The sequence below is a fragment of the Miniopterus natalensis genome, chromosome 2 (genome assembly GCF_054644295.1).
Source record: "Miniopterus natalensis isolate mMinNat1 chromosome 2, mMinNat1.hap1, whole genome shotgun sequence".
NCBI classification, from domain to species: Eukaryota; Metazoa; Chordata; class Mammalia; order Chiroptera; family Miniopteridae; genus Miniopterus; species Miniopterus natalensis.
The window spans coordinates 133078060-133098324 of NC_142082.1; the positions used below are offsets into that span (position 1 = coordinate 133078060).

At 44.2% G+C, this 20265-nt stretch overlaps 1 protein-coding gene and 1 long non-coding RNA gene across 2 annotated transcripts in view; one reads left to right on the forward strand and one right to left on the reverse strand.

Annotated features, from left to right (window-relative positions):
• PPM1H (protein phosphatase, Mg2+/Mn2+ dependent 1H) overlaps positions 1-19051 on the forward strand; it is a 234592-nt gene extending 215541 nt beyond the window's left edge. The window contains exons 9-10 of the mRNA XM_087814570.1: positions 686-837; positions 15989-19051. Coding sequence (XP_087670696.1) covers positions 686-837; positions 15989-16136 — 300 coding nt within the window. The 3' untranslated portion in view covers positions 16137-19051. The remainder of the gene's footprint in view (positions 1-685; positions 838-15988) is intronic.
• On the reverse strand, positions 7203-10631 carry LOC107546174 (uncharacterized). Its single transcript, XR_001604107.2, has 3 exons — positions 10574-10631; positions 8638-8864; positions 7203-8008 (listed from the first exon to the last, which is right to left on the reverse strand). It is a non-coding gene; the product is annotated as an uncharacterized LOC107546174 (long non-coding RNA).
• Positions 19052-20265: the final 1214 nt, after the last annotated feature.

The window sequence follows — 20265 nt, forward strand, 5'->3', positions numbered from 1 at the left end:
TAAAGTTTGCCGAGACACGCTTTGGAGATTCCGACTTAGCATGTGAACATGTGTCTGTTGTAATTTAGGCTAGATTGAGGCTCCTGAAACCGGAATGTAGCATCAGAGTCCCATCCTTACATGAGACGAGTCCCCTGGGCCTCAGACAGGTGAGCCAAAAGGTGGTTCAGTAAATGCTTTGGATAAAGCGTGCCTCCTTAGTCCTGGAGCAGTACATACAGAGCAACTCCTGAGGATCCGAGATGGCCTTCTCTCCCCACGCACTGCGAGCTGAGAGCAGGGAATCTGCTGTTCATCTTTACACCTAGAGCAGCTGGCCCAGCGCAGGCCCTTCATTAATGGACGTGTGAAGGAAGGAAGCAAGCCTCCGGCTGCTCTTCTGGCCAGCATAGCACCTATTGTCAGTGTTCCAGCACCGTCTCAGGCATTACATTTTCAGTTCATTTCTTCTTTGTCAAACTATTAAGCCAGCCCACCTGTTGGGCCCCATATATCTATCTGTACAGCAAGTCTCCAAAGGAGGCTACCCTGGCCACAAAGCTTGCTGCACAATAGGTTATCTCACGGTGCGTGCCTGCAAACCACCGGGCTGGACAGGAAAAGGGAAAGGAGTTCAGAAGTCACTTTGTTATGGGGGGTAACGTGCTTACAACTTCTTAGGCAGGAATATTCCTGTTCGTTTCAGGTAAGAGTCTACGATCTCTCCAAATATGAGCATGGAGCAGATGATGTGCTGATCCTGGCAACCGATGGACTGTGGGATGTCTTATCAAATGAAGAAGTGGCAGAAGCCATCACTCAGTTTCTTCCTAACTGTGATCCAGATGACCCTCATAGGTTTGTGCATCTCTCTTGTTATAGGGTAATTTCTTGAGCAGTGTTTTATAATGTGAGTGAAATTAATAATAATCATGCGTTTTAAACATTCATGATTTATAGTAGAGCTAATAGGGATGGATGATTTAGTAACCAAACTGCAGAAGGGACTATACTTCCTATTAAAGGGACATTCACAGCCAAATAAAACTCCTCCTCAAGTTGAACCCAGGTTCAAGTGGTAAAGAACTTGATTTGTAAGATATTTCAGTATCTTAGTTCATATCCTCCAACAGGGGAACAGTCTGCGATCTTCCTGATAGGAGTGATAGCAAAGGCTCCCAGCAGATATGTTCATCCACTGGAGAAACAGAAAATTAAAGTAGGTATTCCTTTCTAGGATAAACAACCCTAAACAATGCTAAACTATCCTAAACAACCCTAGGTGACTCCCAGATATAAACGGAAATCTCCTCTGGAGAAACAGTTTTCACTCAACACAAGGACACAAGTCACCATGAGTAAAAGCCAGACAGCAGAGTTGGACCTATAAATACTTCATCATTGGACTTACAGTCAAAAATATAAGTAAATATTTTAACATGTTTCAGAAATGTTTTTAAAAGCATTGGAAATATGAACAAAGATAAAAGACTATAAAATGTCTGCAAAGATTTAAAAAATAAGGAAATGGAACTTCTGGAGATGAAAAATATAAAAATAGGTACTAAAAATTCACTGGATTAAAGAGATTAGAGACAGTTGAAGGGAACACTAGTGAACTGGAAAACAGATCTGAATAATCCAGAATATGGCTCAGAGAGACCAAGAGAAGGAAAAATGTTAAATGAGATTAAGAAACTAGGAGGATACCCTGTGATATTGTCATAGAATTCCAGAAGGAAGTTCTGTAGCAGATGGGGGGGGGGGGGGAGTTCTAGAATTGTTGAGTGAATGATACTAATCTTAAGGTCCAGAAAGTCCAACAAGTCTCAAGCAGAAGAGATGAAAAGAAAATTATAGTAGACATTTTATAATGAAACTGAAAAACTTTAAACAAAGCATTTTTAGAATTTTCACGTGTAGTAAAAATATCAATAAAGAGAATGCAATGAACACATTTTGAGCCCAGCCGGTGGGTTCAGTGGTTGAGCCTCGACCCATGAACCACGAGGTCCCCGATTCAGTTCCTGGTCAGGGCACATATCTGGGTTGTCGGCTTGATCTCTAGTAGGGGGCATGCAGAAGGCAGCCGATCCAAGATGTTTCTCTCTCATCGATGTTTCTGTCTATCCCTCTCTCTTCCTCTCTCTTTAAAAATAAATAAATAAGACATTTTGAGGCAAAACAAAAACCAAATATTTTATTGCCAGCCAACCTCCTCTGAAGAAAATTCTAAAGGATGTACTCAGGTAAGAAAAGGAAATGATTCCTGATGGAAGGTCTGAGAAGTAAGATGAATTATTAAGATATTAGTAAATATGGAGGTATACTTAAATATACATTGACTATATGAAACAGTAATAAGAATGTGATATGTGGTATTAAAACGATAGAATTAAAATACTGAATAAAAATAAAATACTGGATAAAAATAGCAATAAAAAAAGTAAGAGGGGGTAGTAATCAGCTAAATTATGCTGTTGGTTCTATTTGAGGAGAGGTTAGTGTTTAACTTTAAACTTTAAATAAATGTGTTTAAATCAGCGATTTTCAACTGGCGTGCTGGAGGAATTTTTAAAACATTCAATACCTGACTGTTTAGTCAGGGGCACTGACCTCTTTTCCCTTGGATTATCAAATAAAAAAATGTTAACAGCCTGCACAACAATAGTCATCCAGTGTGAATGAGTCAAAATGACACCTTTTAGTTTTATCAGATCAGCAAAAAATAAAATATATTTTTTGGCGTGTCACAGAATTTTAGTAATTAGTTTATTGTGCCATGAGATGAAAAAGGTTGAAAGTTGCTGGTTAAATAGCTAAGAAAACTACTAAAAGAACAGAAAGTATAACTTTCAAACTAGTCAAGGGAGAGAAGATAATCCACATAGAATTAAAAATCAAACTTCTAAACAACTTGTAAGTAAAAAAAATTATAATAAAAATTAGAAATTACTTGGTCCTAAACAATAAGAATGCTACATATCAAAACTTTAAAGGCTGAATTTCGAGTCTTTTTCCCTAATTTGTTGAGCTATGCATAGATGAAGACTCCACTTACCCCTCACCTGCCAGAAGTGACTATATCTCCTCCATGTCATAGGGTAACTTTTTACAAAGCTCCATCCTGTATAACAAGTTGGTGTTTAATGGGTACAGAGTTTCCATTTGGGAAGATGAAAAAGTTCTGGAGATGAATGGTGGTGATGGTTGCTCAACAATGTAAATGTACTCAATGCCACAAAACTGTACACTGAAAGATAATTAAAATGGTAAATTTTGTGTTATGTGTATTTTACCACACACGAAAAACCTCCCCAAAAAAGCAAATTGACAAAAAAAAATAACGCCCTGCTGGCGTGGCTCAGCGGTTGAGCATTGACCTAGGATCCAGGAGATCGCAGTTCAATTCCTGAGCAGGGCACACGCCTGGGTTGTGGGCTCGTGACCTAGGATCCAGGAGATCGCAGTTCAATTCCTGATCAGCGCACACGCCCGGGTTGCAGGCTCGATCCCCAGCAGGGGACATGCAGGAGGCAGCCGATCAGTGACTCTGTCATTATTGATGTTTCTATCTGTCTCTCCCTCTCCCTTCCTCTCTCTCTGAAATCAATAAAATATATTTAAAACAAACAAAAACTAACAAAGTTAAGTAAAATTTCCTATAACACTAACCAAGAACAAAAAGGGGGGGCTGACAAATAAACATTATTAGGATTAAAAAAACAGTACTAACTCAGATGCAGCAGCAATGAAATATAAGAGGATATTATGAACATAATAGCATAACATTGTAAAGATATTAATTCTCCCTAAATTGATCTACAGTCAGTGTAGGTATAACCAGAATTCCAATAGAGTTTTCAAGGAACTTCATACACTGATTCTAGAGGTACATGGAAGAACAAAATGCCAAGAATGTCTGTGACGTTTCTGTGTGTCTGACCCTTCTAGATATTAAGACAAAATCAGAACAAGACTATGGAAAAAAACGTAACATTTCATTCTTCTCTCACACCTTACACTAAAATCAAGTCCAGGCAAATTAAGACTTAAATGCGAAAGGCAAAATAAATACAACTTTTAGAAAATAGCATATAGGAAACTATCCTTATGGTCTCAGAGTAGGGAAGGATTCCTTCGGACCCAGAAAGCACAAACAATGAAAGATTGATAACCTTGACTACATTAAAATAACCAAGTTTGGTTCTGCAAAAGACAACAGAAAGCCATGAACTGGGAGAAGATTTTTGCAACTTGTATACCTGAAGAGAGATTGATATCCATAAAATATAATGAACTCTCATAGATCAAAAAAGAAAATAAAAGAAAAATAACATAGAAAAAGGAGCAAGAACCAGTCATCACACAGAAAATTAATGGCCAATAAATACATTAAAAAACACTCAACCTAAATTGCGCAATACAAACTAAAAATACGTGGAAGGACTGCAGATGAGTTTGCGAATTTGTAGAGAGACTCTGAGGACAGTGGCATACCTGGTGAAGGTGGGTGTACACATACCCTGTCCCACTCCTAGGTCTGCACCCGGGAGTGGTGGACCTGACAATGGGGTCTTTGGGCCACATGGCGTCAGTATCATCTGAGAACTTGTTAGAAATGCAAATTCTCAGGCCCCACCCCAAACCTACAGAATAAAACTCCAGCGGTAGGACCAGGATTTTGTGTTTTACCAAACCATCCATGTGATTCTGGTGCTGCTAAAATTTGAGTCATATAAAAAGACATCCACAGAATTGTGTATGTTACCAAAATGAAGCATTGTGTAGGTCCAGTCACTGGATGGATAAACAAAAAATACAGCTCACAAAAGGGAATGACCCCAATTTGTGCTTGTTAACTGGGAAGAATCTCAAACACAGTGTTGAGTTGAATAAGCACGTCGTAGAATACACATGCTGTGATTTTATATGTGAACTGGAAAACTAGCAGTGTGTCATTGAGAGAGAGATAGTAAAACTGTAACAGAAATCAAGAGAATTAACCCAAAATTCAGGATAATGGTTGCCTTGGGACGAGAGGCGGCAGAGGGGGACGTGTGCCTGAGGAGGGGCACACAGTGAGGCTCTAAGGTACTTGCTGGTAATGCTCTGTTCCTTTAGCTAGATGACAGGTACGTGGCTGCTGATGTTATTTCCAAACTGTATATATGTTGTATACATTCACTTGTATGTAAGCTGTGAGAGGCAGTGTTGTCTAGTGGTTAATGGCATGGGATCTGTAGTCAGACTGCCTGAGCTCCAATCCTGTGTTTTCTCCTTCCTTATGCGACCTTAGGAAAGTTTCTTAATCCTTCAGTGCCTGGGGCTCTGCATCTGTAAAGTGGGAGTTCCCGTAGTACTAACCTCGCAGGTGGATGTACAGTGAAATGCCTGCTATTTTTGTTATGTGTCATATATTTCACAACAAAATTCCTCAGGAAAAAAGTGGAGCTAGGCTGTCTCTCTCCCTCTGATTGTTTGGTATAATAATTTTGCTCAGGTGCAAAGAAATTAATGGTACTGCAGTGAAAGATGCTTTTACTTAAATTTGAATGTATTTTTCTCCTGTTGAGTTTTTAGTTTTAATCTCTGTTTTATATCCTGCTTGTTAGCAACATTCTTATGTTGATTTTCCCTACTGTGATTGTTTTTAGAAAGCTTTGCAAAGCCAGCTGACAGGCATGCGTGAAAAGGCACCCAACACTTTTTTTTAATCTCTCCAAGCTGGCCTGGTCTTGCTCACCAGCCTGCCTCTCTCCATGGCAACAAATCCGCCCTCCAGGGAGTGCTAACCTGTGGGCAGGGTTGTCGCTGGGCAGGTGCGTGCCGGGTCAGAGCAGGCGCCCGGCTTCCTGAGAAATGTTACCCGCTGCAGCAGGGCTTACAGTGATCTCCGAGGAACAAACGGGGCAGAGAAAAAGCAAGGTCTTCAGTTTGCCTTTCAGGGAGAATGGCAAACCAAAGCCTGAGAAAGAATCCAGTGTCTGACAGATGAAACAGTTGAAAGGAAAAGCTACAAAATGAGCAGTTTTATAGGTAACATAGAATATCAGGCTGAAGGTCAGAAAAATTCTGGTTGGCCTTTGAGATCTTAAGACAGTCAGAACTTTGGGGGCGAAGCTGTTCTCTTTGTCAAAACCGTCGTTCAGATTCATTCATTTGAGAAATATTAAGGGCCTATTTATGAGCCAAGGCCTGCTGGACCCTGGGGAAGATTCTGAAGAAAACAGACCCGGTCCCTGCCCTTTGGGAGTTTAAAGTCTAGAAGGGGTTACAGAGCATAAGGAAGTTACAATATGAGTGACTGAAGAGAGGAGCTAACCTAGAGCAAGGGATGTCCAGACTTCAGCTTGAGGAATAAATACAGATAAGCCAGGAAATGCAGGAGTGAGGTGGAACTGGGGAGGGGAAACATGACGCATTCAAGGAACCCAACAGTCAGTAGGCTGACTGGGCTGAGCACACGATAGTGTCAGCGGCTGGGGTGTGAGAGGCAAGCAGGCCAGGTCATGTTGGACCTTATGAACTCAAGGTTAATGGCTGTGAAAATGGGTTGTAGGAAAGGAAGTCTGTGATATGATGTAGAATTTATGCACTTCGTTCACTCTGATCCCTAATCAGAAAACATCCTGTACAATCTGACGGCAAAAACACGACACGTGGATTGTTTCCCTACCCATATATGTTCCTCACTAATTTAAGCCATGTTGGGAAATCAGAGAAACTTAATTTATTTCAAATGCACTACTTAGGAGTTATATAAAATGATGTTATCTTGCAGGTGTGACATAGTTGCCCATATCTGTGTGTAATTTGGAAGGAGGGTACTGCACACAAGCCCTGGCTCTCTGTGTCTGCTTGGGAGGCCCACGGATGGAGAACTCAGGCCGGGAAGCCCAGGCTGGAGGTTGCCTGATGGCCCCCTGCCTACGGGGAGCTGTTCTGCTCGTGTCATGCAAATTAGAAATACAGGCGGGAGTACTCATCCTAATCAATTTTACCCTAAATCATCATTTCTGTGATGAAGAAAGACCCACTATAATTTCAGAGGCTATAAGCCCTTCCTTAGCCAGAAGGATTCATTTCTCCCCAAATGTAGCCCAGAACCACAGGTTTGCCTATTTAATCGTGGGAGGTGGGGGAGTGGAGGGTTCCTGGCTCCAAGCGAGGGGGAGGCTTGTTTGATAGAGAATCAGAAGAGCCACGCTGAGGGAGGAAAGACAGCACAGCAGGTGTGAAGATCAAGATGTTTCTTCACTTGAAGTTTTGAATGGGCCTGACTTTGAGTTTTGCCAGGTTCATCCAGTTTTGTCTAAAAATTTAGCAGGACAGAAAGGGGCAGGGCCTCAGGCAGGACTTTGGGGTTTTGCTGTTTGATTATTTGGCTTTTGTTTATATTATGTGTAGAGTTGTGTGTGTTTTTCTTTGCTTTTTATTTTTAATTTTCCTCTTTCTTTCAAGCCATTCTCAACAAACTGCCAATACAGTCTTCCTCTCATGATATCGTTTCCAGTAAGAAATTCAAGAATAGTTGAGCGCTATCCAGAGTGAGTTGCGAGGGAAGCGAGGATTAGCATAGGGATAGGTTTGCGAAGCCCTGGCCCTCGCGCCTCCTCTCGGGCAGACACGGGCAGACTTAGCTGGGTGATCTTCCCGACCCCAGGGTGTTAAGTCCATTTGCTGTTTTGAACGGTCTTGACAAAGGAACTAGAAAATTAAAAGGAGGCTCTGTGGACAAGCCGGAATGTGAGTGCGGTGGGGTTTTTTCTTTCTTTCCTTCCTTTTTGTTGGAGTTCGCCCTGAAGTGTAGCAGAGCTGGCAGTTTTGTGAATGTGGGTCATGAAAGAGGAACGATACCAGGCTAACATCCGAGAGCGGGGCTGCTGGCGTCCTGGCGGTTGGGCTGCACAACGTGTAGGCCTCTCTAATTCCAGTAAAGTTTTCTTTTGACGCCTGAAGATCCTGAGGCAACACTCCTGGGATTGACTCTCCCCTCAGTCAGGCTGGAGGTTTGGGGGTGAGTCTCCTGGAAAGAATATTCAAAATAGGCAAGTGTGTAAACACTCAAAGAAGATGCTTGATATTTTGTCAGAAAGGAGTAAATTACTAATATTACTAACAGGAAAGGGCATGGGCAAAGCCCAGATGCCCAGGTGAAGGATCACAAGTCCTCCGTTTCCCAAAACCCGCCTGTAGAAATCTCATCTCTATAGGTTGGACCTAACGGCCCTCGGTCCCCCCTGCCTGACACTCAAGGGGCTTATTATGAGGTATTAAGTCTGTAAGCACCAATATACTGTAAAATCTGTAGAGCATTTCCCTAATGAGAGGAGTTCTCTTGAATGCTCTGAATGCTGTTTTTTTGCATCCGGGCTCAGAAAACCATGTGTCTTGATAAGGAAGAGAGTAATCAGTGGAGAGTTAAGAGTAAAACACCCACCAAACACTGACAGCAGGACACTAATGTAGGTATTAAGTGCTAGTTTGTGTTACCTTGATAATAAGAGGTTTATTTTGGCAAAAGACAAAAGTTCTTTCTATGAAATCTTTCCATGAGTTAGCTGAACTAATTTCTACCAGCAGCATATGGTTTTCAAAAGCCATGCCTCAAATGCAGAAAGGAAGCCCCCCCGCCCCATCAATTACAGGTCTTACTGCAGTTTGAAGACTAGATGGAATCTGCGTATTTGTTTCTTTCTGTGTTTAGCATAGTCAGATCCCCGGGATGTAGGAGTCAGCCTGTGGTCCAGCTCATGACAGCCTCTGAACAACAAACGCCAGCCCCGCATCTTTCCTCGGTGCTGTTCAGGTGGCGTTGGAGCAGGGCTGTGTGGCCACTTGGTTGGAACATCGGGGCATTTTAAAGGGCCTGCCGGGGAGGACTGAGAAGGAAACGGTCGGTTACGAACACTCATTGAAATGTTTGGGATTCAAACTAAAATAAACACGCACAACCTAAGAAACCGGGGCGCTGGCGCCAGGGGCAGAGAGGTGGACGATGCCTGGCGGGCGGTCTTACCCTCTCCTGTGGGGGTGGGGAGCGCTCCCCAGTCTGTGAGCTTGTACCTGCTGGCACACAAACCCCTGAGGGACCCAGTGACAGTGCTGCAGACAGCAGCTGTCGTTATTCCAGTGTCAGTATATTCCGCCTCAGTGGATTCCCGCACCTTGGGCAGGGACAGAAGCTGGCGTGAGCGGCTCCAGAGCAGGGCAAGGGACATGTGTGGCTCAGCTCCCAGCAGTGAGCCTAAGACATGCCACCTCCGGGGTGAGTTGCCAGGGTCTGAGCACACAAAGAGCCCTCTCCAAGTCACAGCCACCCCCACCCACTCAGTCACCATAGATCCCTGCCAATGTTCCAAAGCCGGGAGAGCTTTTCTACCTCTTAAATCTAAGAGGCCTGCTCAGAATGCAGAGAGGATTCCTCCTCTTCCCATCACACTCCATCACTGCAGGGCATCAGCAGATGGAGGCTGCCTTTTATATGCTAATACTTGGAACCCATTAATCCTCCCGTTCCTGCCACCACACCCTCCCTCTGTAAGGCCCTGTCTGTGCCATCCAAATGGCAAACAGAAGTTCCCACCCGGCGAGAACTATAGACTTTCAGGCATGGTTACAGCCTGAGGCCTGAAATGGATGTATTTTTGACACTCCAGCGCTGATTCAGATGTGGGCTGGTGGGAAACAAGATTCTATGAGAGGTGGATGACTTAAGGCAAAACTCTTGGGAGGAGAAAGACATTTTGCGTCTAACGAGTAAAATGATAGCTCACCTTTACTGGCCGCGGACCGAGTGCCGGGCGCTGTGCTGAATGCTTTAGGGAAGGATCTCGTTTATTCCTGGCAGGAACCTCTGAGGGCTGCTCTGTCATTACCCCAGATTTATAAGAAAGGAAAGAGGGGCTCCAGGAGGCTGAGGGATTTTTCCAGAGCCACCCATCTGGGCAGCAGTGAAGCCAGGATTGGACCTTAGGCAACCCACGCCCATCCGTGAGCCCTTTGTGTGCTCCACAGAGGAGGTGAAAGCACTGAGGACGGCCAGAGAAATGGCAAGGACAGCGGGGGCGCTTGAGGATGTATCAGTCTCCTTGCACCCTGACATTCGAGGCGGTGGTTGTGAAAGGGGAGTTCTTCAGCCCCCTTTCCTTTCGTTTTTCTGCCTGGCCTTTCTCTGCTCCTCCCCCTCGGGGCCAAGCCCTGTGCAGGGTGCCAGGTCAGATCCCTCCCCGGTGGCCATGTCTTTCTGCAGAGCCTTGCTGATCAATATTGAAAGCTTCAGCCAGAGAAGAAAAATGTTCTCAAAATACAAACTCGTTTCCCAGGGAGACTCCAGCCCCTCTCTGGTGCGGTCCGACCCGGCGCTGGGCGAGGTCAGGAGCGGCCGGGCTGCTCCTCCTGCGGCCTCCGAGCGGCCGCCGCTCGGCCCGCCTGCGAGCCCGCTTCCCTTTCGCCGGCCCCGCTGCACTGTCCCCCTCACTGCTCTCCTGCCGCTTCCACTCATCCCCCCCACACCCCCAGTCTGTGGCACGCGTACACCCTTGTGTTCGGCCTCGGCACCAAACCAGCAGCGCCTTCCTATTTTACTCACGCGTTAAGCAGTTTCTTTCGTTGTCACCAAGCCAGGCGGCCCCTGTCAGACAGAAATTGGAGAAGAAAATGGGAGAGAAGCAGTTCTTCCCCTGCAGAGGAAGGTGTTTCTTCGGGTACCGGCCTTGGTCGAAGCCGGGCTCGGCAGTGGTGTGAGGCCTGGAGCGAGCTGGCTCTGGAATGTGGGCGCTGCTGCGCTCGGGGGGCCGGCAGCCTGGCTGAGCAACCGAGGCCAGGGCAGGAAGCCTCCCGAGAGTGCGCTCCGGGGCTCGTTGAGTTGATTCGTTTATGAGGAAAGCTCCCTGATCGTGCCCTCATTTTACCTGAAAGCTGTTCCTGACTTCATTTCAATACTGGGTCTCCTGCAGCGAGAAGGCAGTGTCGGGGCGCTGGCCCAGGTTCAGTGGCACCGTTGCTGAGTGCAGCGCCCAGTCCAGCCCTCGAGTGGTCCGCGGGCTGCCCTTGGAGAAGCCTGGCAGAGACAGGCCTTGTGGAGGAGCCCGAGCTGGCGGCGGTGTTGGAAGAGGGGGGCCCGGGGTTCTCCCCGAGCTTCCCGCTCAGGCATGGGCACCTGGGTGATACCTAGAAGCTGATGGAGTTGAGGCTCTAAAAGGAGAGGGAAATGGCTGGGTCGGCCTACCACATAGTAAAAGTGTGAGGCGAAACCCCACAGCACTCCTGTGGTATGGCGAGCCTAAGCCAAGAAATTAACAAGTCATGTTCTAGGGCTGGAAAAACCCATGGTGTCCCCAAGTAAAGGCACATTTTCAAATCTCTGTAGATAACCCAGGGCACATGGTGTTTACTGTTTAACCCCTACTGAAGAGAAGCTTAGATCTTACCTTCAAACCCCCCATGAGAAAGAATAAAGAGATACAATGGAGCCTTCCCTCTGGCACTCCCCCAAAACCTAATTGAACAGGTTGAGAGAAACTTCAAACATGTGAGATTGAATCAGAAGCTGAGAAGAGGTGGCTTTGGAAAAGAAAAAAATAGAAATTCACAGTGATGAAAAATATGTCATTGAAATAAAGTAACTCACTGAATGATTAAATAGTAAACTGCTAAAGTAGGAATAGGTGAATTGCAAGATATCACAGACAAAAAAGAAAACAGAAAGAAGCTGAAAAGAAGGTAAAAAGAAACGATCTTTAGGAGTTTATGGAAAAAATATAAAAGAAGGGAGGAAATATTCCAAAAATTCACAGCCGAGAATTTCCCAGAATAAACTATCTTCTCAGTTTGAAGAAGTAAAACTAATTTCTAACCATGATAAAGAAAAAGGAATTGTCATTGTTATGTCCTAGTGGAACTTCGTACCATCAATAACAAAACAAAAACAATTTAAAAGCTACCAGTGAGAAAAGACATTGACTTCTAAAGAAATTATACAAGACAGACTTCTCCTCAACAAGAGAAGTCAGAAGTAAATGGAATATTATTTCCAAACGGCCGGTGGAAAATAATGGTCAATCTAATGTTCTATACCCAATAAAGCTACCATCTAAGATTAAAGGCAAAAAATAAAGTATTTTGTGGTCCAAAGACTGGGTGAGTTTATCCCTCACAGGCCCTCATTAAAAGAATTACTAAAAATGCGCTTCAGCAAAAGAAAATCAAATCCATAAGGAAGGAGTGAACTTCAAAAAGCAAACAAGTTAGTAGGTTGGTTTCTTTACATTAGTTATAAATGCTGATAATGGCTAATAGTCATAAAAAACAAGGCAAAATAAAAATAGTAAGTAGTAACATGGAAGATGAAAGGAGGCGTTCTAAGATCCTTTTATTTCAGGAGGTGGACATAAATATTAACTCGTATATTAAAAATTTAAATATAACCGCTAAAGGAACAGAAATTGTAAACTGAAACTTCTAAACCAGTAGAGGGAAGAAAAAAGTATTAAAGGAAGCTATCAGCCTGATAGAAAGCAGGAATGAAGGAAAAGAAAACGTAGGAAATAGAAAGTACAAAATAAGTGTGTGTCTATCTATTGACCTATCTGTGTGTATGAATAATGGCAAAACATATTTAACTTACCTCTTAATCACTATAGGGTTATTTTTATTTTAATTAACCATGTATCACTAATGAAATGCTCTTAAAATAATAAAAAGTTTAGAGGTCCTACTTTGCCTTGTGGATTTTATCATTGAAAATGTCAGGGTGAGAGGTAGCGTTGCAAATGACTATGGTTTCTTGCCTAAGAGACCGGGGATACTGCTAACTAAGGATGACAGATGGGGAAGACCCCCTTTGGAAGTGAAAATAAGTTAACATTTATTGACGTCTTCCTAAGTCTTAATTGGGGTCTACCAAGGAAATTAGGAAGAGACATTGGAGAGAAGGTGTGCCATGTGTCATGGAAGCCCAGACACAGGAAGAGGACTTGAAGTGTGTGGTCGCAGGCAGCTCCAAAGAGAAGGGGAATTCAGGAAGAAAAGATAGGAGACTTCAGGGATAAAGAAGATGGTCAGCACTGTCAGTGCTGGAGAGAAAGGGTGAGCAGAATGAGTATTGAGAAAAAACCTTTAGATCAAAGTTTAAGAGAACAGACTAATTGAGTGTTGGGCCTACTGGTAAGAGATTAAGGGAAAAAATGGGAAGTAGGAAATCAAGGAAGCAAAAATGATTTTTCTCTCCAGAAGTTCAACACCAAAGGGAAGACAGAATGGATGAAGAGAAATGCAGGCTCAAGGGAAGTGATCTTGGAGTAGACAACAACCATTTTTAAGAATAAAACCTTAATTATCTCGGGCCCTCAGGGAAATGAATTTCCTGGGTAACTATGTTTCCTAGATGACCTAATGCTGCCTTTTAAAATATCGACGCTATCCCAGCCGGGCGTGGCTCAGCAGTTGAGCATCGACTAGGATCTACTCGATCGGGGTTCGATTCCTGGTCAGGGCACATGTCCGGGTTGCGGGCTCGATCCCCAGTCGGGAGTGTGCAGGAGGCAGCCGATCAATGACTCTCTCATTATTGATGTTTCTGTCTCTCTCTCTCCCTTTCCTTTCCTCTCTCTGAAATCAATAAAGATATATTTTTTTAAAAAGTTCCCCAATTTTTTAAATAAATAAGTAAAATATCGAAGCTAGTTTTGGTCATTTTTACAGTACCCAAAGTCACCAGCAATAGCAATATCAGGGGGTCTAGTGCCTTTAACTATGAATGATATACTCTTTCATGACTTAAATAAAACCATTTCTCAGTGACTGTCCCTTGACTGCAGGACCTGTTGAGGCCTATAGGACTGTTTGCCTCTATACTAGCCACAGGAGCTATCTTGCATTCTTTTATGTTTTTTGATATCTTTGAATATCTTTTTTTTACTGTCAGCGATCTTTTCCCATAATTTGCTGTAATTTTCTAAGTCTAATCTGCTCATAAGGTGGATTAAGGTGTGGTCAACCCTGACAGATGAATCTACTTCAGTATATTGACTCAGCCAAGTTTCTGAACTTGAAAAGCTGAAGCCCAGACTCTGGCCAATCACCAAGCTAATAAATATCACCCCGATATTTATAGTAGCCTTTCTGTATGTGGTTAAATCTCAGATGTACAATATAATATAAAACCAAGAGTAACCTGGAGTGAGCATCTGAGAAACTCTTTTGAATATACGAGCTGCAGTATATAAATTTAGGGACATTTGTCTCTTTAGCCAAAGACCTCTTGGAGGCCTTTTTGTTTATCTCCTGTTCTCAGCAGCAGAACTCTCAGAGAGGGCGGACTAGCTGTATCATCCCTCAGGTGTAACAGATTTCTGCCTCTAAGTTGATAATTCTCTCAATACTGGTAGAAAAGGGAGTGTCTCTCCCACCTAACACCCATCCCTCCAGAAGAAAAAGCATTTATTGTGCGTTAACTAAAATAGCCTCTGCTTTGCCACCTTCTGTCTGCTACTTGGGCTGTACAAGTAGACTTGAGTTTCATTGACTCTACAACCTGGAATCTTAACAATCTTGAGATCATTCACTATAGACCTTGGTCTTAAACAAATGCAGCAATGGGGCTAAATACAGGTCTCTTTTAACATGAGAGTTGGTTAATTCATAAAGGGTCTTAACAGAAGAATGGAGTGTTTCTGGTTTTCTGAATTCTATAACTCACAATTCTGAAAGCGCAAGGCAAAGACATTCCAAGTAGGGAAAGGCCACTAGTAATATCAGGATGGTCTCTTATTAAAGGTCCAGAGGCTGGCTTCAAGAGGCCTTCCTTATAGGGTGACATTTACTATCTTGGTGATTTACCGGAGTCTGGTTTTTAGCTTTCCAGGTTCAGAAACTAGTTTAATCAACATACCAAGAACGGATGCATTACAAGATTGATCTGCAAACCAAAATGCCAGTTGACATTTATGTGGAAAAATATAACTGACTGATATTCTCAAAGTGTAAGTGATGAGCTCATTCTTTCCCATGTAGGCAGGCCTGCACATCATAGGGAGGCAGATCATAAACAAGGTTATTTGGTGATGAACATGAAATCATGGCCTATCAGTGAAAGTAAATTTCTTTGAAGTCTCCCAGCTAAGACTCTCTGTCCTGATCATTATTTCGATAGACATCTGCCAATGTTTTGTCTCTTTTTTTTTTTTTTTTTTTTGGTATCTTGAGGCTAACTTATGCCCACACTCACCCAAATCACCTCCCACATTGGTCTTTCTCTACAACTTAATACTTTCCATCAGCTTATATCAGTTATTCTTTTTTCTTAAGTTTACAGTTTAAAACTCAGTGAACAATCTTATTTTCAAATTTTGGGGGCATCCCTCACTGTACTTACATTGGTCAAGAGGAGAGTGAAGCATAGACGAGGGTGGGTGGAACAGCTCACCCACACCAGGGTTTATCAGTCATTTACCAGTAAAACCTTCACATTTTTTACTACATTTCTATGCTACATGTATATCATTTTCCTTTAAGTCAAGTCACTTTTTAAAAACAAATTTATTTTGAAAGATTTTACTTTTTACTCCCACCATAAATGGAAAATGACTCTCCTTTGTTTTAAAAGGAACGTGATCCTAAAAATAAGCATACTGAAAATAAGAGCTCTTATTTTTCCCATGTACTTTTTAAGCTAGACACTATTTGTCATGGAAAGCCCTGAGCCTGAGCAATACACTAGCATCAAACTGAGACTCTGTGCTTGACATCGTCACAAACCTCAAAAGAGGACTGAGAAGCAGAATAATTTAGGAGGCATTTAACGTACCTGTGTCTTGTCCATCTACCATCTAAAAGATAATGTACATTAGGCATCCCACACCTGGTGAAAAGATGGCCTAGGCTTGAGATCTTAAGGGTATCTGAAAACTGTTTACTTAGCTGTAGTGATGCCTCCTTTCCAGCCTCACCTGACCCCAGATTTTGCCAGATTTTGACGGTCTCGTCCCTGCTTCTCCCTGCACAGGTACACACTGGCAGCTCAGGACCTGGTGATGCGTGCCCGTGGTGTCCTGAAGGACAGAGGATGGCGGATATCTAATGACCGGCTGGGCTCAGGAGACGACATTTCTGTATATGTCATTCCTTTAATACATGGAAACAAACTGTCATGAAAATGACTCGGGATTGGAAGACCAGAAGGAAGAAAGCTGGGAAGCCTTTGGCAGGGCGGGGCTGGGAAGTGCCCGGCGGAGTTCCAGGCGATGCCACCTCTTCCCAGCCCAGACGGGGAGTTTGCTGCCGAAAGGCCTCTGGCTGTGCTGCGAGAGGATCATTAGGTTTGGGTTTCCTCTTTAGTAATGGGTCTGGATACTCAACAAAGGCAAAACATAAAGGCTGCTACTGAGTGGTGTTTTTTTGGTTCTTTAATAGGCCTCCTAAGTGGCCATTGCCTATTTTGGGCACATACATCATATTTATTTTATCTGGAGTGCTGGGGCAGCCATTTTCAGGTGTAACTGGCAGAAGACTGGCCTGTCAAGCTGCCAGTTTCTCTACGGGTTCAAGTGCTGCGTTGGAACGTTGGGGATCATGCCTCAGAAAGTGAGCGCCCACCTTCTAGTAGCCTGAGATTGATTTCAGGGAATACTATCTGTGTGTGTCTCTCTCTCATTCTTTCATGGTGATGATGGGGTGAGGCAGGGATTTTTTTTTTTTCCTTGAATCTTAATTGTTTCCATAGACCAGGCCTGGGACTTTCCAGCTTCTTGCTGAGGAATTTGTGTGTCAAAGTCCAGCCCAGGCTGTCGCCATATCCAGCAGCCCACGCCACCCAGGCGGCCATCTGGAGCGGTGCCCTGGCTAACAGAGTAATGTCTTTGTTGTGTAATAATCTGTTTCTGAGTTGACTTTTCTCACTAAATCAGTGTTTTCATGAAATTTGGGGTATTTCTTTGGGCCAACAGTTCCTCTATTTTCTTCAAGGGTCCCCCTTATGTAGCTTAAGGTTTCTGTTTGTTTTTGAATCTGGGTTTTCATTTCTGGAATGATTGCTTCCAACCCTCAACCCATCCCCCACTGTGCCATGAGGACGCACGTAAAGCAGTGTTTATTACAGCTGTGTAGGAGGTCCCTTGTGTCAGGCGGTTTACGGTACCTCATTTCAGCACCATTCCTCTACTTTGGATCCAGGTTCCATGGGCTGAGACAGTCCCCAGGCCCACTCCAAACATGTAAGGAACAGCAGGTCTACTCTCCCCATCATCTTCGGACAAGGCCCACGCAGACTGAATTTGATAAAACGGAATTTGAATTGGGTTCTCTGGTCATTCTCATGCTCTACACCTGCTGCTTCTCCGCAGAATCAGGCCCCAGCCACCCAACCACTCACGCCCGTCCCCACTGTTGCTCCGCCTCTGAGTGTTCCTCACAGAGCATCCACAGAAGTGGTGGACAGATCAGATCTACCTGCTGCTTTACTGCCAGGAGGAATTGCAAAATAGATTTCTAGAAATCACTTCTCTCTCTTAGACTCCTGCTCTGCATGGGGGAGCTTGTAGAGCAACATCCAGTTACCGAGGCTTCTTCCTGGAGAGCTCCTGTACTTTCACCACCATCTGGATAACTTCTTGTAATTAAAACATTCAATAGAGTCATTGGTGTGATCCCCCAAAATGCTGGAGAGCCCATTCCAGTTCTCATGTTTGTTTGAATCCCTTCCCCACAGGAGAGGACAGGAACCTTTCCTCCGGGATGGTTCATCGCCTGCATTCCTGGAGTTAGAGGTATTTTCTTAGGAATGGCCTGGAGCCCTCCTATTCTGTGTTCCTCCCACAGTGTGGAAACACTGCCCAGCCTGGCCGTGAAGTACTGTGGGAATTCACCCATCAGGTGGTTGCCAAAATGTTGCCTGGGAAGAACTGGACGACAGCCTTGTCAGGAGTCCTCTTTACCTGATGGCTTCTCTCCTCTCCCGTAAACCTTAGCTACCCCAAACACCTCTGTGGAGGGGAGTTTGTGGTAGACTGTTGGCTTCTCTGGCGGAATATTATGCTGTGGAAAAACATGTAGGCATCCTATATCGGTCTGGTTTATTTTCTGTTCCTGCCTTGACTGCCACATACAAATTGGGAACTTGAGTTTCCCTTGGAAGGCTCCAGGCCACCAGCTTTAGGAAGCAGTCACCTCTTTCCTGTGTTCCTATTGCCTTTCATTATTTTCCTTTCCCGGTGTCTATGTAGGCCCTATCTTGAGCTTGTCTATCTTTTAATTCGACTATGAGAGTCAGTTTGTGCGTAGACATGTAGATGTCATGACAACCTTCTAGTCAATTCATCGATTCATTTACTGCCAAGGCATGTCTCAGGAAAAACTCTGGAACCCCCGTATTCAATATATCTTGAAGTCTTGCGCATTTAGTCCTACTGGTTTTAGTTAGACAGGTACCTAGGAATTCTTTTCATAAGCCCCTTTGGGTGGAAAGGGCTCAGGAGCAGAATGAAGCCATGATTCTGTTTGGGGGATAGGAAGAAAACTACAAATGAGGCAAGTAAATCAAATGTGGAAAAATGATTTGTTAATGCGCATAGCAAATCTACCCGGCACTGATATTGCTCTGTGCATTGAGCTTCCTCCGCTTGGGCTTTATTTTTTACCCAGGCCCCACGTCACCCCGTCCCAGAGCAGTAACTGTGTCTGTATAACACGTAGGCCCCTGGAGCATCCCTGGAAAGGTCAAGAGGCAACACATTCAAAATTCTGCAGAATGCATTTATACATGGTTCTGAAATTACGTGGTATCTGAGTTATAGCCAAACCTGCGTCTCCTCATAGCCCCAGAGGAAGTCTTGTTTAATAAAAAGCTTTCAACTTCCTAGTCAGGTCTTTATGGTTGTCTTGGGGGGGTGCGGCCACTTCCTTTAATGAAAGGCTCTTTCGGTTCTAAATCTCCTTGCTGGGCTGGCCCCTGCTCTTTCGCATATCTGGTGACTCTCTCTTCCTTAAAGAGAGCAAACTGCAGCCTTTTCCCAGCGACAGCCAAGCCTTTGCGGGATCACCTGAAATCAGGGCAGGCCGCAGTCGGAGGGGAAGAGGAGGCGCTCTGCGCGCTGTGCTTACATAACTGCTGCTCTTGGGGTGGGACGCGGCAGCTGAAAATCCGGCCAGGCCACATACTCAGCTGTCTAACAGGACAAAGCCCCAAAAAAAGTGGGAATTTTAGGTCTTTTCCACAGTATTCAGCTTTGGGAAATTTAGGGCATTTAACTTTCTTAATCGTTAGCAACTTACCTCCGTGGGGCTGGATGAAACCAGCTGTGCTCACTCTCCTCTTACTCTTCTCAATACTCACTGACTTTTGGGGAGACCTACAGCTGTAGATAGATATTGGTGGGCAGGGACGAGTGTCCCAGTGCCCAGATTTGGCTGTGGATCGTGGCCGTTCAGGTGGGATTTACTGGTTTACCAAGAGGAAATGGAAATACTTAGAAAAAAACCCGCCCAAATCTGTAAAATTCTGATTCTCCTCCTGATCTCACCTCCTTTCTCATCTGCCAATCAACTTTATTTACAAAGCCAGGAGTGGTCGGTGGTTTTCTTTCTGCCACAGTTTGCGGATCTAACCTTTCCTTAAATCACGCAGCGGTTCCACTCCTTTCAGAGTGAATCTGTTAAGCTTTTATGAGCTTCTATTTTCAGTTAAGTTAGTGCTTCTGGGACATTTGGAGAAAGCAGTGAGAGTCATTGTCTATGCAAAGAACAACCAGGCTGACCCAAAAAGTTACCAGATCTAAGAAAAAGGTAAAAAGCGTACGTTAGGAAGTTGGATTTTTGAGGATTTGCAATTGCAGAGAAATTTTGCAGCCTGCACACCATAGCCCATCTTGCTGAGCAAACTGGTTCTGTGTGGGTGACATGTGTACACTGGGATTTTTCAAAAGACACTACACGAGCAGCCCGATTTGCCTCTTCATGAGCACCGTGGCAGCTCTTTTCAGATCTGAGTGCCAGTCTGGGGAGTACCGCACTTTCTAATCCACGACCTTATCTGTAAATAGCTTTAATTTTTCCTTTGCGTCTTAGATGAAGTTTTGTTCGTGCGGAGACCAGGTAGATGGTGACCAAACGAGGCTGTACGTGTGCTGTTGTTTTCTACTGTGATGTACTTGAAGGAGAACCTCGTGGCCCCCACTCTCCCAATCCTCCATAGTATTTTGTGTTTTGGGGAGTCCTGAGGTTACCCCTTTACTCCTGTTTTGCCTCCATTTCCTTTGTTTCTCCTGGAGACCCAGGGAGGCCCACAGT